The sequence below is a fragment of the Oncorhynchus masou genome, chromosome 28 (assembly GCF_036934945.1).
Source record: "Oncorhynchus masou masou isolate Uvic2021 chromosome 28, UVic_Omas_1.1, whole genome shotgun sequence".
Taxonomy (NCBI): domain Eukaryota; kingdom Metazoa; phylum Chordata; class Actinopteri; order Salmoniformes; family Salmonidae; genus Oncorhynchus; species Oncorhynchus masou.
The window spans coordinates 18,053,494-18,070,293 of record NC_088239.1 but is presented as its reverse complement, the minus strand read 5'-3'; the positions used below and the strand labels follow the sequence as shown (position 1 = coordinate 18,070,293).

At 45.2% G+C, this 16,800-nt stretch overlaps 1 protein-coding gene across 1 annotated transcript in view; it reads right to left on the bottom strand.

Annotated features, from left to right (window-relative positions):
• dnah5l (dynein, axonemal, heavy chain 5 like) overlaps positions 1–16,800 on the bottom strand; it is a 93,559-nt gene that overhangs the window by 25,485 nt on the left and 51,274 nt on the right. The window contains exons 35-51 of the mRNA XM_064941449.1: positions 16,591–16,744; positions 16,188–16,454; positions 14,306–14,434; positions 13,852–14,067; positions 13,180–13,326; positions 12,687–12,859; positions 8,059–8,237; positions 7,594–7,781; positions 5,732–5,926; positions 4,071–4,205; positions 3,705–3,894; positions 2,656–2,873; positions 1,526–1,837; positions 1,254–1,343; positions 783–1,016; positions 529–696; positions 223–429 (exon numbers count right to left, since the gene is read on the bottom strand). Of these exons, the coding sequence (XP_064797521.1) occupies positions 223–429; positions 529–696; positions 783–1,016; positions 1,254–1,343; positions 1,526–1,837; positions 2,656–2,873; positions 3,705–3,894; positions 4,071–4,205; positions 5,732–5,926; positions 7,594–7,781; positions 8,059–8,237; positions 12,687–12,859; positions 13,180–13,326; positions 13,852–14,067; positions 14,306–14,434; positions 16,188–16,454; positions 16,591–16,744 (3,202 nt within the window). The remainder of the gene's footprint in view (positions 1–222; positions 430–528; positions 697–782; positions 1,017–1,253; positions 1,344–1,525; positions 1,838–2,655; positions 2,874–3,704; positions 3,895–4,070; positions 4,206–5,731; positions 5,927–7,593; positions 7,782–8,058; positions 8,238–12,686; positions 12,860–13,179; positions 13,327–13,851; positions 14,068–14,305; positions 14,435–16,187; positions 16,455–16,590; positions 16,745–16,800) is intronic.

Genomic DNA, 16,800 nt, shown 5'->3' with positions numbered 1-16,800 from the left:
TCATCTGTTGGATGGATGCACAATCTCATTGATCATCTGTTGGACGGATGCACAATCTCATTGGTTTTCTGTGTGCAAGAGACAGGGAGATTACAATTTATTAAGAGAAATAATACAATATGTTGGTAAAGTGTAAATAAAGCCAGGTTCATGTTGATTGTTCATGTTCATGTTGATAGTTAAAATTGACATCTGGATTCATGTTACAAAACCGGCACTAACCTGGTCACCCCACTCGTTGATAACGGGCATGTTGATGTCATCCACAAACACAGTCATCTTCTTGCCTGCTGGCGGCCCGTAGGTGGAGCCCATCCTCTTGTCAATGTAGCTCTCTATGGTCCTCTGGAACATACTGGGCAGGGTGGCCGAGGAGAAGTTCAAGCTCTTGCTCAGCTGGGTTTCAGGATCAAACTTACTGGTATAGCCCTGCAATAGAATGACTAGGATTGAGATCCTATAAAGAGGTATTATGGTCATAGATAGTCATAAAACTCACATCTACAGTCACAAATCTATATCTCAGACCTTGATCATGACAGTCTTAGCAGTCCCCTGTTCCCCGATGAGCAACACGGCTTTGCCTTGTTTCATGATGGTCTGCATCAGGAAGTCTGTCCTCACGTTGTCCACGTTGGGCACCAGGATAGATGAGTAGTCCGGGACAGAGTCTGTGGGATACTTGTACTCTGGCACCTGGAGGTGACATCATCATGCAGAGAGAGAGTAGGGATTAGTGGAGTGATTGATTGATCAATTAACAGCAACAGCACAAGCCATACCTTCTTGGACCAGTGCTCCCACTGGCCACGTTCATTGACCATGAACTCAAAGATGGTCTGGTCGCCTTGGGTCTGGGGCAGGTCCAGAGTGGCAGGGTGTGCCTCTAAGAAGGCCTCCATCTTGGATCTGTCCTCCAGCTCCAGCAGAGCCCCCACTGACCACATGACAGCAAACACAAAGAGCCTTGATACATCCCCCTGAGACTGCTTTTCCTCCACTGCAGGAAGTAGACCCTGGAAAAAGGTTCCACATTGAGCTTTGCCTTTTAAATAAGTTTGATATGTTCAACACTTCAGCCATTGGGGTGGACATGTCTATTGAATTCAATGTTATTGTCATAATAGAATGGGGGAGGTATTATGACTAATTCAGTTTGATTCAAATTACATATATTTCTAAGACTAAATAGGTAAAATATTTGAATTTCAAGTGTGTCTTTTACAGGATTTTAGTGTGGCTATTCTGCTTACCTGCAGAAGGTCAATGGTCTGCTTGATGTACATACACTCCAGGATGGGCATTTTGGGAGACACAGCAGTGAAGACAAAGTTGATCAGATCCTGTACAGGGAATAAGGTAGAGACTCAGCAGATTCAGGAAGACCACAGAGGATTATTGTCATGGGAACACATGTCAGCAAAGTGTGTGTATGCCTCCATACTGCATGTGTTTGTGTCTCTTTTTGGGTTTGACCCTACATTAGGGAAAGAGAATGGAAGTACAGTATGATATTCAGACAGACCTGGAAAACACTATGGAAGCAGCCCAGGAGAACCTCTGCCTGCTGTGGTGACACCCTCTGGAGCCAGGCCTGAAGGATAGGCTTCCAGTCCAGCACAGAGGAGCTCATGAACACCATGCCGTTGCGGGACACTGTGGCCGGGGAGGCGTTGTCGATGTTGTGGGGCTCAAACACCACCTTACAGTTAGGTGCCATTGGGATGCGGTCGCCATTAGCCAGGGTCAGGGTCTTGTTGTCGTCCAGGACTGAGTTGAGGTTTTCAATCCAGATGGCGTCCACAGGGCCATCCAGCACGATCCAGATGTGCTCCCCCTTGGGAAGAGAAACAGTTAAATGGAATAGAAATGAGAACTAGTACGACAACCATCTGGCTTAGATAGTGGTAACTAACTAATTGTGAGGGGCCTAATTGGAGGAGTCTAATGGGAAGGATATGTAACCTGAATAGCTGTTATTGGCAGAGGAGGGCGATCCAATTTGTTTGGACCACACTGCCCCTTTAACTTCCCAGTACACCTAACTACAGTGAGCGCCAAAGGTATTCGGACAGTGACACTTTGTGTGTCTAACTTTCTCACTCATCATAATCATGGTAGCATCCACATTTATGTAGAAGTGTTTAGAAACATATTCTTATTTACAAGAAAAGTGCCTCCTAAATGAGACAATACATTATGTCCCATTAATTTCTATTGGCACAAAATAATCTGAAACACAACCAAAACAAAAAACAGTAAATGCATCCAACAACTTTGTAAGTCACAAGCTTGATGTAGTCATTGCGTGCTATAAATATGGGATCAAATACTTCATTTTTGACTACTTTGATACACATAAGTGAATTTGTCTCAATACTTTTGGTCCCCTAAAATGGGGGGACTATGTACAAAACGTTCTGTAATTTCTAAATGGTTCATCTGATATGGATGAAAATACCCTCAAATTAAAGCTGACAGTGTGCACTTTAACCTCGTAGTCCTCACTGTATCATTTCAAATCCAAAGTGCTGGAGTACAGAGCCAAAACGACAAACAATGTGTCACTGTCCCAATACTTTTGGAGCACACTGTAACTAGAACAGCATACTGAAGGCACTACCCTTCCATCCCAACTCTATAGACCTTGCTGACCTTCTTGGCTTTAAGCGTTTTCCTCCACAGGGTTGAGAAGACCCCATCAGTCCAGTCGTTGGTGGCTACATCCAGGGTACCAAACATCTGGGAGGCAGTAATGGCCTTGGGGTTCATCCTCATCTCTCGGTGAGGGGTGCCACAATCCAACATGGCCCTCATCAGTATGTGGATGCAGGTGGTTTTTCCAGCTCCACTGGGACCTAGTGTCATCATACCTACAGGCAAGAGAATGAGATCAACATAGAATGAGAGGAAGAGACGGGGCTGTGGTCTGCAGAGGAATATCAGTGTGTAGAGCAAACGGTTCACACTAGTTTGCACTATCTGTTACAACTGCTTATGGCATGTGTTATGACATGCATTAGTCTAATGCATGCTTTACAATATAGGGCTGTGGTAAAGCAAGCTCCAATACCATAAAATGGCAGGTTTTTATTATTTCCTCCTAATCAGAGATGGATTTAGACCTGGGACACCAGGTGAGTGCAATTAACTAACTGGTAGAAGAAGAAAAAACAGAATGGTTTCGGCCCTCCAGGACAGAAGTTGCCAAACCCTGTAGTGAAGAATCACTGATCATGGCAAACACCAAACTATCTCCATTACAGCTTTAAAACAGAAGATTCGGGTGCACGTTGACTGACCGTGGCGAACACCAAACCATCTCCACTACAGCTTTAAAACAGAAGGTTCGAGTGCACGTTGACTGACCGTGGCGAACACCAAACCATCTCCACTACAGCTTTAAAACAGAAGTTTCGGGTGCACGTTGACTGAACGTGGCGAACAGCAAACCATCTCCACTACAGCTTTAAAACAGAAGGTTCGAGTGCACGTTGACTGACCGTGGCGAACACCAAACCATCTCCACTACAGCTTTAAAACAGAAGGTTCGAGTGCACGTTGACTGACCGTGGCGAACACCAAACCATCTCCACTACAGCTTTAAAACAGAAGTTTCGGGTGCACGTTGACTGACCGTGGCGAACAGCAAACCATCTCCACTACAGCTTTAAAACAGAAGGTTTGAGTGCACGTTGACTGACCGTGGCGAACCCGCTGGGTCTCATAGAGCTGCACCAGTTTGAGGACCCAGGGCTGGTGAGGTATGAGGCCAGCCTGCTGGGTCTGGGCGTGGATGGCAGCCTCCAGGTCGGGGTAGCCTGCTTTGTCCAGAATGATCCCAGGGAACAGGTCGTTGATCAGACTCATGAACAGAGGCTCGTCCTCATCCACCTGATCAGAGACCCAGGGATTTTGTTTATTTTTTTTAACAATAAAAAATGTAAATCATTCATGTAAATTCATAAAATCATTGAGGATGACACAAATTCAGATACTTCTAGTTTCAGTGTGAAGGATAGAGGTGAAGTACCACTTGGATTGTAGGGTAGAAGAAAACTTGACTGTACCAGTTTGGAGAGGTTCATGTCGCGCAGCACCCGCATCACTACCGTTTTCTCTGGCTCAGTGGGGTTGGACCTCTTCACTGAACCCAGTGTCCTCAACACTGACAAGATGTTCCTTAGCCCAAAGTCATAGTGGACCTTGAAGAGCATGTGAGAGGAGACGATTATAATCAATCTGGCTGGTGACCAAAGTTCTTGATGAGGATTGATTACAAGTGTGTACCGTCTATGGTGCTACTGTGACCTTTTGACCTTCATTTAATTTTTATTTCACATTTATTTAACCAGGTAGGCTAGTTGAAAACAAGTTCTCATTTACAACTGCAACCTGGCCAAGATAAAGTAAAACAGTGCGACACAAACAACACAGAGTTACACATGGAATAAACAAACATACAGTCAAAAATACAGTAGAAAAAGTCTATATACAGTGTGTGCAAATAAGGTAGGATAAGGGAGGTAAGGCAATAAATAGGCCATAGTGGCAAAATAATTACAATATAGCAATTCAACACTGGAGCAGAAGATGAATGTGCAAGTAGAGCTACTGGGGTGCAAAGGAGAAAAATAAATAAATAACAGTGTCGGGATGAGATAGTTGGATGGGCTATTTACAGATGGGCTATGTACAGGTGCAGTGATCTGTGAGCTGCTCTGACCGCTGGTGCTTAAAGTTAATGAGGGAGATATGAGTCTCCAGCTTCAGTGATTTTTGCAGTTCGTTCCAGTCATTGGCAGCAGAGAACTGGAAGGAAAGGCAAACAAAGTAGGAATTGGCTTTGGGGGTGACCAGTGAAATATACCTGCTGGAGCGCATGCTACGGGTGGGTGCTGCTATGGTGACCAGTGAGCTGAGATAAGGCGGGGCTTTACCTAGCAAAGACTTATAGATGACCTGGAGCCAGTGGGTTTGGCGATATGAAGCGAGGGCCAGCCAACGAGAGCATACAGGTCGCAGTCGTGAGTAGTATATGGGGCTTTGGTGACAAAACGGATGGCACTGTGATATGCTGCATCCAATATTGCTGAGTAGAGTGTTGGAGGCTATTTTGCAAATGACATCGCGGATCGGTAGGATGGTCAGTTTTACAAGGGTATGTTGGCAGTGAAGGACGCTTTTGTTGTGAAATAGGAAGCCGATTCTAGATGTAATTTTGGATTGGAGTTGCTTAACGTGAGTCTGGAAGGAGAGTTTACAGTCAAATCAGACACCTAGGTATTTGTAGTTGTCCACATATTCTAAGTCAGAACCGTCCAGAGTAGTGATGATAGACGGGCGGGCAGATGCGGGCAGCGATCGGTTGAAGAGCATGCATTTAGTTTTACTAGCATTTAAGAGCAGTTGGAGGCCACGGAAGGAGAGTTGTATGGCTTTGAAGGTCGCCTGGAGGTTAGTCAACACAGTGTCCAAAGAAGGGCAAGAAGTATACAGAATGGTGTCGTCTGCGTAGAGGTGGATCAAAGAATCACCAGCAGCAAGAGCGACATCATTGATGTATACAGAGAAGAGAGTTGGCTGAGAATTGAACCCTGTGGCACCCCCATAGAGACTGCCAGAGGTCCGGACAACATGCCCTCCGATTTGACACACTGAACTCTGTCTGAGAAGTAGTTGGTGAACCAGGCGAGGCAGTCATTTGAGAAACCAACCACCTTGATGTTACCTGCTTGGAGAGCTGCTCTTCACACAGCTTGTACAGGGTGTAGAACTTGCGGCTGAGGACTTGGTTGTCACGGAAACCAGCGCTGGCTAGCTTCACCCTCATGATGATGGCTCTGTCTGGAACCATCATGGCCACCGTACGGAACTGGATCTTCAGGTTCTCCGGAAGCTCCTGGCGGCCAGCATATCCAGGGTTCTGCCATTTGAAAAGACCAGTAGAACAGAGATAATAGGAGACATAACATTGACAATTGACTCAAGAAGGGATTAAGTAAACCAAGGGGCCCCCCGAGTGGTGCAGCGGTCTAAGGCACTGTCTAAGGCAGTGCGAGAGGCATCACTACAGACCCCGGTTCAATCCCTGGTTGTATCACAACCGGTCGTGAACAGAAGTCCCATAAGGCACCTCACAATTGTCCCAGCGTTGCCCGGATTAGGGGAGGGTTTGGCAGGGGGGGCCTTTACTTGGCTCATCGCGCTCTAGCAACTCCTTGTGGAGGGCCGGGGGCCTGCAGGCTGACCTCAATCGTCAGGTGAACAGTGTTTTCTCCTACACATTGGTGCGGCTTGCTTCCGGGTTAACCTCTTACACTTATGGTGGCGCTATTTCATTTTTGGAAGAAAAACGTTCCCGTTTTAAACAAGATATTTTGTCACAAAAAGATGCTCGACTATGCATATAATTGCTACTGTTCGAAAGAAAACACTCTGACGTGTCCAGAAATACAAATATCTTCTCTGTGCGTGCCCTTTAACGTGAGCTTCAGGCAAAACCAAGATGACTTGGCATCCAGGAAATGACAAGGATTTTTGAGGCTCTGTCTTTCATGATCTCCTTATATGGCTGTGAACGCAAGAGGAATGAGTCTGCCCTTTCTGTCGTTTCCCCAAGGTGTCTGCAGCATTGTGACGTATTTGTAGGCAGATCGTTGGAAGATTGACCATAAGACACCACATTTACCACGTGTCCGCCCGGTGTCCTGCGCCGAAATTGGTGCGCAAAAGTCACCTGCCAGTATTTTTCCATGGGGCACACGAACTGCATGTCAATGAAGAGATATGTGAAAAAACACCTTGAGGATTGATTCCAAACAACGTTTGCCATGTTTCGGTCGATATTATGTAGTTAATTCGGAAAAAGTTTCACTTGTAGGTGACTGCATTTTCGGTTCGTTTCGGTAGCCAGGCGCAATGTAGAAAACGGAACGATTTCTCCTACACACAGACGCTTTCAGGAAACACTGCGCATTTGGTATGTGGCTGGGAGTCTCCTCATTGAAAACATCAGAAGCTCTTCAAAGGTAAATGATTTTATTTATTTGGTTATCTGGCTTTTGTGAAAATGTTGCATGCTACATGCTACACAAAATGCTATGCTAGCTTTGCATACTCTTACACAAATTAGTCAATTTCTATGGTTCAAAAGCATATTTTGAAAATCTGAGATGACAGTGTTGTTAAGAAAAGGCTAAGCTTGAGAGCAAACGCATTATTTTAATTTTATTTGCGATTTTCAGAAATCGTTAACGTTGCGTTATGCTAATGAGCCTGAGGCTTAGTCACAATCCCGGATCCGGGATGGGGAGTTTCAAGAGGTTATTAAGCGGGCGGGTATTCAGAAGTGGGGTTTGGCGGGTCATGTTTCGGACGATGCATGACTCGACCTTCACCTCCCGAGCACGTTGGGAAGTTGCAGCGATGAGACAAGATCGAAATTGGGGTGAAAAAAATAAAAATAAATAAAAGAGTGTGCAAACCACACTAAATAATGTCTAGTAAATCTTCCTTTCACAGTTGGTATTTGAACCTTACATGCAATTTAACACAATGTTAGTGAAAATGTGAAATGTGATATTCTCTCACCATGGTTAGGAAGATGCCAAACTCTCTGTCCATTTCCACCAAGTCGCCATCCGTGAAGATAAACTGTGTCTTCTTGTTCTTTTTGCACTGCAACACTATATAGATCTGCTGGGCTGCTACTGACAGGACAGGGAGCTCGATGCGGTTGAACTCATCAAAGCAGCCCCATGCACCTGACTGAGCCAAACCTGCAGATAATGTTTGCTCTCCGTTTATACCCTTTATGTACTCTGCATAATTCCATATGCTATGGTGGTTATTATTTAGGAAATGCTTAATTTAAAGGGGCCGTACTGTACATATGTCTTTGTGACACATTTAGCAAAACCCTCATAACCTCTTTATGTGTGTCAGAGCAACATTCATAGCAATGTTTTATGAGTATTGACAGATCATATTCAGCTTTGATTAATTGTCAAGTCAGAGACCTTTCCATGTCATCTCCCCATGGACAAGCTTTAGTACCTTTATAGATTCGTCCAAGCCCTCTATAGTCCATCTGGTCAGAGCAGTTGAAGACGACAACGTACTTCCCCAGGCAACGGCCCATGTCTTTGGTGGTCTCGGTCTTACCTGTACCAGCCGGCCCTGCCGGGGCTCCGCCCATACTCATACCCAGGGCCTGGGACAGGGTGATGTAACACCTAGTGGAGTCCTAACATGTCAGTCATCATTGTGCTGATGATCAAATCAAATCAAACTTCAATAGTCACATGCACAGAATATTACAAGTGTAGACTTTACAGTGAAATGCTTACTTATAAGTCCTTAACCCAACAGTGCATTCCAAGAAGAGTTACGAAACTATTTACCAGGTAGACTAAAATAAAAAGTAATAATAAAAAGTAACACAATAAGAATAACGAGGCTATATACAGTGGGACAAAAAAGTCAGCCACCAATTGTGCAAGTTCTCCCACTTAAAAAGATGAGAGAGGCCTGTAATTTTCATCATAGGTACACTTCACCAAAGACACACAAAATGAGAAAAAAAATCCAGAAAATCACATTGTGGGATTATTAATGAATTTATTTGCAAATTTTGGTGGAAAATAAGTATTTGGTCAATAACAAAAGTTTCTCAATACTTTTTTATATACCCTTTGTTGGCAATGACAGAGGTCAAACGTTTTCTGTAAGTCTTCACAAGGTTTTCACACACTGTTTCTGGTATTTTGGCCCATTCCTCCTGCAGATCTCCTCTAGAGCAGTGATGTTTTGGGGCTGTTGCTGGGCAACACGGACTTTCAACTCCCTCCAAAGATTTTCTATGGGGTTGAGATCTGGAGACTGGTAAGGCCACTCCAGGACCTTCTTACGAAGCCACTCCTTCGTTGCCCGGGCGGTGTGTTTGGGATCATTGTCATGCTGAAAGACCCAGCCACGTTTCATCTTCAATGCCCTTGCTGATGGAAGGAGGTTTTCACTCAAAATCTCATGATACATGGCCCCATTCATTCTTTCCTTTACACAGATCAGTCATCCTGGTCCCTTTGCAGAAAAACAGCCCCAAAGCATGATGTTTCCACCCCCATGCTTCACAGTAGGTATGGTGTTCTTTGGATGCCACTCAGCATTCTTTGTCCTCCAAACACGACGAGTTGAGTTTTTACCAGAAAGTTATATTTTGGTTTCATCTGACCATATGACATTCTCCCAATCTTCTTCTGAATCATCCAAATGCTCTCTAACAAACTTCAGACGGGCCTGGACATGTACTGACTTAAGCAGGGGGACACGTCTGGCACTGCAGGATTTGAGTCCCTGGCGGTGTGTTAGTGTGTTACTGATGGTAGGCTTTGTTACTTTGGTCCCAGCTCTCTGCAGGTCATTCACTAGGTCCCCCCATGTGGTTCCGGGATTTTTGCTCACCATTCTTGTGATCATTTTGACCCCACGGGGTGAGATCTTGCGTGGGGCCCCAGATCGAGGGAGATTATCAGTGATCTTGTATGTCTTCCATTTCCTAATAATTGCTCCCACAGTTGATTTCTTCAAACCAAGCTGCTTACCTATTGCAGATTCAGTCTTCCCAGCCTGGTGCAGGTCTACAATTTTGTTTCTGGCGTCCTTTGACAGCTCTTTGGTCTTGGCCATAGTGGAGTTTGGAGTGTGACTGTTTGAGGTTGTGGACAGGTGTCTTTTATACTGATAAGAAGTTCAAACAAGTGCCATTAATACAGGCAACGAGTGGAGGACAGAGGAGCCGCTTAAAGAAGAAGTTATAGGTCTGTGAGAGCCAGAAATCTTGCTTGTTTGTAAGTGACCAAATAATTATTTTCCACCATATTTTGCAAATAAATTCATTGAAAATCCTACAATGTGATTTTCTGGATTTTTTTTTCTTCAAATTTAGTCTGTCATAGTTGAAGTGTACCTATGATGAAAATTACAGGCCTCTCTCATCTTTTTTAGTGGGAGAACTTGCACAATTGGTGGCTGACTAAATACTTTTTTGCCCCACTGAATAGGGGGCACCGGTACCGAGTCAGTGTGTGAGGGTACAGGTTAGTTGAGGTAATTTGCACATGTAGGTGGGGGTGAAGTGACTATGCATAGATAATAAACAGCAAGTTTCAGCAATGTACAAAAGGGAGGGGGGGGTCAATGTAAATTGTCCGGTGGAAATTGTTGTAATTGTTCAGCAGTCTAATGGCTTGGGGGTAGAAGCTGTTGAGGAGCCTTTTGGTCTTAGAATTGGCGCTCCGGTACCGCTTGCCGTGTGATAGCAGGGAAAACAGTCTGTAACTTGGGTGGCTGGAGTCTCTGATTTCCTCTGACACTGCCTATTGTATAGGTCCTGGATGGCAGGAAGCTTGGCCCCAGTGATGAAGTGGGCCATACGCACTACCCTCTGTAGCGCCTTACGGTCAGATGCCGAGCAGTTGTCATACCAGGCAGTGATGTAACCGGTCAGGATGCTCTCCATGGTGCAGCCGAACTTCTCCCTATTGGGAGAAGGTCAGCGAACTGGTAGTGTGCTGCCAGGACAACAACCTCTCCCTCAATGTGAGCAAGACAAAGGAGCTGATCGTGGACTACAGGAAAAGGCGGGCCGAACAGGCCCCCATTAACATCAACGGGGCTGTAGTGAGGTTCTAGGGACCCATTCCAAATCTTTTCAGTCTCCTGAGGGGGACCATGATTGTTTGGACCATGATTGATTGTTGTTGATGTGGACACAAAGGAACTTGAAACTCTCGACCCGCTCCACTACAGCCAGTTGATGTTAATGGGGGCCTGTTCGACCCGCCTTTTCATGTAGTCCACGATCAGCTCCTTTGTCTTGCTCACATTGAGGGAGAGGTTGTTGTCCTGGCACCACACTGCCAGTTCTCTGACCTTCTCCCTATAGGCCATCTCATCGTTGTCGGTGATCAGGCCTACCACTGTTGTGTCGTCAGCAAACTTAATGATGGTGTTGGAGTCGTGTTTGGCTACGCAGTCGTGGGTGAAGGGAGAATACAGGGGGGGACAAAGTACAGTGTTCAGGATCAACGTGGCAGACGTGTTGTTGCCTACTCTTACCACATGGGGAGGCCCGTCAGGAAGTCCAGGATTCATTTGCCGAGGGAGGTGTTCAGTTCCAGAGTCCTTAGCTTGGTGATGAGCTTCGTAGGCACTATGGTGTTGAATGCTCAGCTGTAGTCAATGAACAGCTTTCTCACATAGGTGTTCCTTTTGTCCAGGTGAGAAAGGGCAGTGTGGAGTGCGATTTAGATTGCGTCATCTGTGAATCTGTTGGGGTGGTATGCGAATTGGAGTGGGTCTAGGGTGTCCGGGAGGATGCTGTTGATGTGAGCCATGACCAGCCTTTCAAAGCACTTCATGGCTACCGACTTGAGTGTCACGGGGCGGTAATTATTTAGGCATGTTACCTTCGCTTCCTTGGGCACAGGGACTATGGTGGTCAGCTTGAAACATGTAGGTATTACAGACTCGGTGAGGGAGAGGTTGAAAATGTCAGTGAAGACACTTGACAGTTGGTCTGTGCATGCTTTGAGTACACATCGTGGTTATCCGTCTGGCCCAGCGGCTTTGTGAATGTTGACCAAAGGTTTTGTTCACATCGGCTACCGAGAGAGTTATCACACAGTCATCCAGAACAGCTGGTGCTCTCATGGATGCTTCAGTGTTGCTTGCCTCGAAGCGAGCATAAAAGGCATTTAGCTAATCTGGTAGGCTCGCGTCACTGGGCAGCTCGCGTCTGGGTTTCACTTTGTAATCCACAATAATTTTCAAGCCCTGCCACATCCGATGAGCGTCAGAGCTGGTGTAATAGGATTAAATCTTAATCTTGTATTGACACTTTTGCTTGTTTGATGGTTCGTCTGAGGGCATAGCGGGATTTCTTATAAGCGTTCATATTAGTCTCCCACTCCTTGAAAGTGGCTGCTCTAGCCTTTAGCTCAATGCGGATGTTGCATGTAATCCATGGCATCTGGTTGGGATATGTACGTACAGTCGCTGTGGGGACGACGTTGTCGATGCACTTATTGTGAACCCGAAGACTGAAGTGGTGTCCTCCTCAATGCCATTGGATGAATCCCGGAACATTTTTCAGTCTGTGCTAGCAAAACAGTCCTGTAGTGGAGCATCCGCGTCATCTGACCACTTCCCTATTGAGCGAGTCACTGGTACTTCCTGCTTTAGTTTTTGCTTGTTAGCAGAAATCGGGAGAATAGAATTATGGTCCGATTTGCCAAATGGAGGGCGAGGGAGAGCTTTGTATGCATCTCTGTATGTGGCATAAAGATTGTCTAGGAATTTTTTTCTCTGGTTGCACATGTGACATGCTGGTAAAAATTTGGTAAAATCTGCTTAATTGTTGCAACAAACTCATTCTGGCAATTGGATAAGATCTTTTCAGCCAGGCGTATTGTCTGTGCCGGTATGCATTATAGTAGATATCACAGAGCTGGTTTCCCAGAGATTTATCCTGAATCATCACTGAATATGCTTTTTTGACCAGAACTAGGCTTAATCTGTGCTTGGGAAATCTGCCCATAATATGTCCCAGTAAGACAATAACACTATAATACAAGCAGGAGTTTCAGAGTAGATAGAATACCATTAGTGTAATTATTAAAGACCTGTCAGTGAGAGGGGTGATGACCAGTCTGTCCGTACAGCCCAGATACTCATTGCAGTAGCTAAACTCCACGTCAGTGATCTGGATTATACATCTGTCCTTGTCCTCGATGAAGTAGAAGCGGGATTGCTTCTGCCACTCAAAGTCTAATGTCGATCGGATGTTCATTCGCACCTGAGTGATATTGGGATGTGGATTTAGTCATGGATTACGTTTATATAGTACAACCTGATGGAGACTCATGCAAAGCTTTAGAAGATACCTTACGAAATGCCCAATGAATATTCTAGAGGTTATTCATGAAAAATGTGCCCCCTTTCTTACTGAAAAATAGGTTGTATAAATGTTGCATTGAAAAAAAAAAGATGGCATTCCAATATCTTACTATTGCTGTACTTTTGCTAAAAATACTATAAGGCTTCTAAGAAAGTTAATACATCAACTTGTATGTGGTTGGGGAAAAGTCTTTGAAACAATGCGAAGGGTATGCTCACCAGGTCGTCGAATATGTCTTTCTGATGCACATGGATGGTTATCAGAGTCTCATACTTGGTGCGTTCATTCCTGGTCAAGTCTTGAGTGGTCATATCAATCAGCTCATTCAGGATATCCCCAAACTTTTGATTGGTAGTTTGCATGACCTGTGCAATCAAGTCAAGAAGTAAAAAGAAAACACAAAATAATTTATTCAACAATGTATCCACAAAATCAAATTTTAGAAATAAAGCTACTTCTTGTCTAGAGGTGAAGATTCCGGCTCCCGAGTGGTGCAGAGGTCTAAGGCACTGCATCTCAGTGCTAGAGGCGTCACTACAGACCCTGGTTTGATTCCAGGCTGTATTACAACCGGCCGTGATTGGGAGTCCCATAGGGCGGTGCACAATTGGCCCAGCGTCGTTCGGGTTAAGGTTCGGCCAGGGTAGGCCGTCATTGTAAATAAGAATTAGTTCTTAACTGACTTTCCTAGTTAAATAAAGGTTAAAAAATAAATAAAAATACAATTCCCTTTCAGGTACAGTATAACCACATTCTACAATATAAACTTTACCCAGTATAATAGCACCAATGGAATGGTCCCAAAAGTGGAAGCTCCAAGCAAAATCAAGCACACCTCAAATACTTGCAAGTATCTTACATGTACAGTATTTGAATGCACAGACTGTTACCTTTTTGTCTCCCTTGCTGAACCCCAGTGCTTCCTCTGCATCCCTGGTCCAGATCATCTGGATGCCCAGCAGACCCACCTGGGCTGGGAACACAGACTGGAACTCCACCAGCTTTAGTCCTGCGTCACTGATGGACATGTGAGCCTGCCGGATAATGCCATGGATGGTCTTCCTCACTCTGTCCAGCAAGAGCCCCAGCCAGGCTTCTACATTTCCCTATCGGACACCATCAGAGGACAATGTTCAGTAATGGATCTGCGCCTCATGATTAGTCTACCACTGAACATATAAAGTAGATGGATGATCAGGAATCAAAGCAGAATGGCTTTTTATTATGGGAATAAGAAACTTCAATTTTGTATTGAAATGTATCAGAACACCAATGCCAAATGTGAGTCATGCATTGAGGAGCATTGCCTTCAACTCAGCAGAGTGTACAGTAGGTTAAGTGTACCTGAGCCAAAACAGGTTCGGACAATTCTACTGTCTCTCCTTCCTGGGACTGGAAGCTTAGGATCTGGTCATAGTTCTTATCATGGAAAACCACACAGTTCACATTGTCGAAAAGACTCAGCAGATGAGCCTGTACCCAAAGGAGATGACAAGTTATAGTTTGAGAGAGGTTTAATTTGTGATAACGACAAATGATAGAACTAGAAACTCACTACATTTCATTGATTTTGATTGATTTCATTTTATGCAGTCAAAAAACATAATGTAGACTGCACAGTTACACATTGAGACAATAGTTAAAACACCAAGCAATTAATACATGTGGACACCCCTTCAAATGAGTGGTTCCGGCTATAGCAGCCACACCCGTTGCTGACAGGTGTATAAAATCAAGCACACAGCCATGCAATCTCCATAGACAAATATTGGCAGAAGAATGGCCTTACTGAAGAAGGCAAGGAGGATACCTAGTCAGTTATACAACTGAATGAATTCAACTGAAATGTGTCTTCCGCATTTAACCCAACCCCTCAAACAGAGAGATGCGAGGGGGGGCTGCCTTACTCAACATCCACATCATCAGCGCCTGTGGAACAGTGGGTTAACTGATTTGCTCAGGGACAGAACGAAAGATTTTTACCATGTCAGCTCAGGGATTCGATCCAGCTACCTTTCGGTTATTGGCCCAACGCTCCTAACGGCCAGGCTACCTGCTGCCCCTCAGTGACATTCAACGTGGCACCGTCAAAGGATGCCACCTTTTCAACAAGTCAGTTAGTTACATTTCTGCCCTGCAAGAGCTGCCACGATCTACTGTAAGTGATGTTATTGTGAAGAGAAAATGTCTAGGAGCAACAACAGCTCAGCCGCGAAGTGCTATGGGACCACTGAGTGCTGAAGCGTGCACAAATCATCTGTCCTCTGTAGCAACACTCATTACCGAGTTCCAAACTGCCTCCAGAAGCAACGTCAACACAATAACTGTTTGCCGAAAGCTTCATGAAATGGGTTTCCATGTCCGAGCATCTTATAACCTGAAAACTTGCCATACTGAGCAATTGTGTCTAAAATGGGAGGGATTTGCCACCATTGGACTCTGGAGCTGTGGAAACGCATTCTCTGGAGTGATTAATCACGCTTCACCATCTGGCAGCCCGACAGACAAATCTGGGTTTGGCAGATGCCAGGAGAACGCTACCTGCCCTAATGCATAGTGCCAACTGTAAAGTTTGATGGAGGAGGAATAATGGTCTGGGGCTGTTTTTCATGGATCGGGATAGGCCCCTTAGCTCCAGTGAAGTGAAATCATAACGCTACATATAACGCTGCATACAATGACATTCTAGACGATTCTGTGCTTCTAACTTTGCGGCAACAGTTTGGGGAAGGCCCTTTCCTGTTTCAGCATGATAATGCCCCCGTGCACAAAGTGAGGTCCATACAGAAATGGTTTGTCAAGATCGGTGTGGAAGAAATTGTCTGGCCTGCACAGAGCCTTGACTTCAACTCCATCGAACATTTTTGAGACTAATTGGAACGCCGACTGCGAGCAAGGCCTAATCACCCAAAATCAGTGCCCGACCACACTAATGCTATTGTGGATTAATGGTAGCAAGTCCCTGCAGCAATGTTTCAACATCTAGTGGAAAGCCTTCCCAGAAGAGTGGAGGCTGTTATAGAAGCAAAGGGGAAACTAACTCCATATTAATGGCCATGATTTTGGATTGAGCTGTTCAATGAGAAGCTGTCCACATACTTTTGGCATGGTCGTGTATCAATGGTATCTCTGGCCATACCAGACATGGAGAAACAGTACAGTAGAAGAAAATATTGCCCTAACGTAACCCAGCCATAGAATGTTTTTAGTTTGACCAGTCCAGTACCTGTATGGTGTGGGAGTCTGAGGCCTGTCCCAGGATCTCCAGTAGAGCAGGGTCAGAGACAAAGAAGAACCGAGGGAACACAAGCCTCTTCTTCTCCAGGTACCCGCTCAGGGACTTCTGACACACCTCCAGCTGCTCCAGAAGATGGGGCAACAGCTGGCTGAGGATCTCGTCCCCCACACAGCACTGCACCACACCTGTCACCTCGTGGGCACGCTGCATGATCTTCTGCCAGGACTTGTCGATGTTCTGGAACCTCTTGGCTTCCTATATGGGACAGATTTAGTGGCCATATCCTTACTTGAATAGCCTGGAATCCACACTAAGTTCCAATTGAATCTACATTCAAGTGAAACAATAGTGAATCAACAGGTAAACAGAGCATGGTTCAGCTTGTTCTGACCTGGGGCAGCTGCTTAGCGATATCCCCTCCGACAAATACGGCCTCCAGGTAGATCCACAGGTTCTGAACCGTCAACCATTTCTCTATGACCTCAGTGGTGTTAGACAGCTTCAGCACCCACTGCTGGATGGAAGGCTTGAATGGGGCATTATACCTGGAAAAGTAGTCTGCCATTATCAACAGTGACCATGACGCAATTAGGGTTAAATG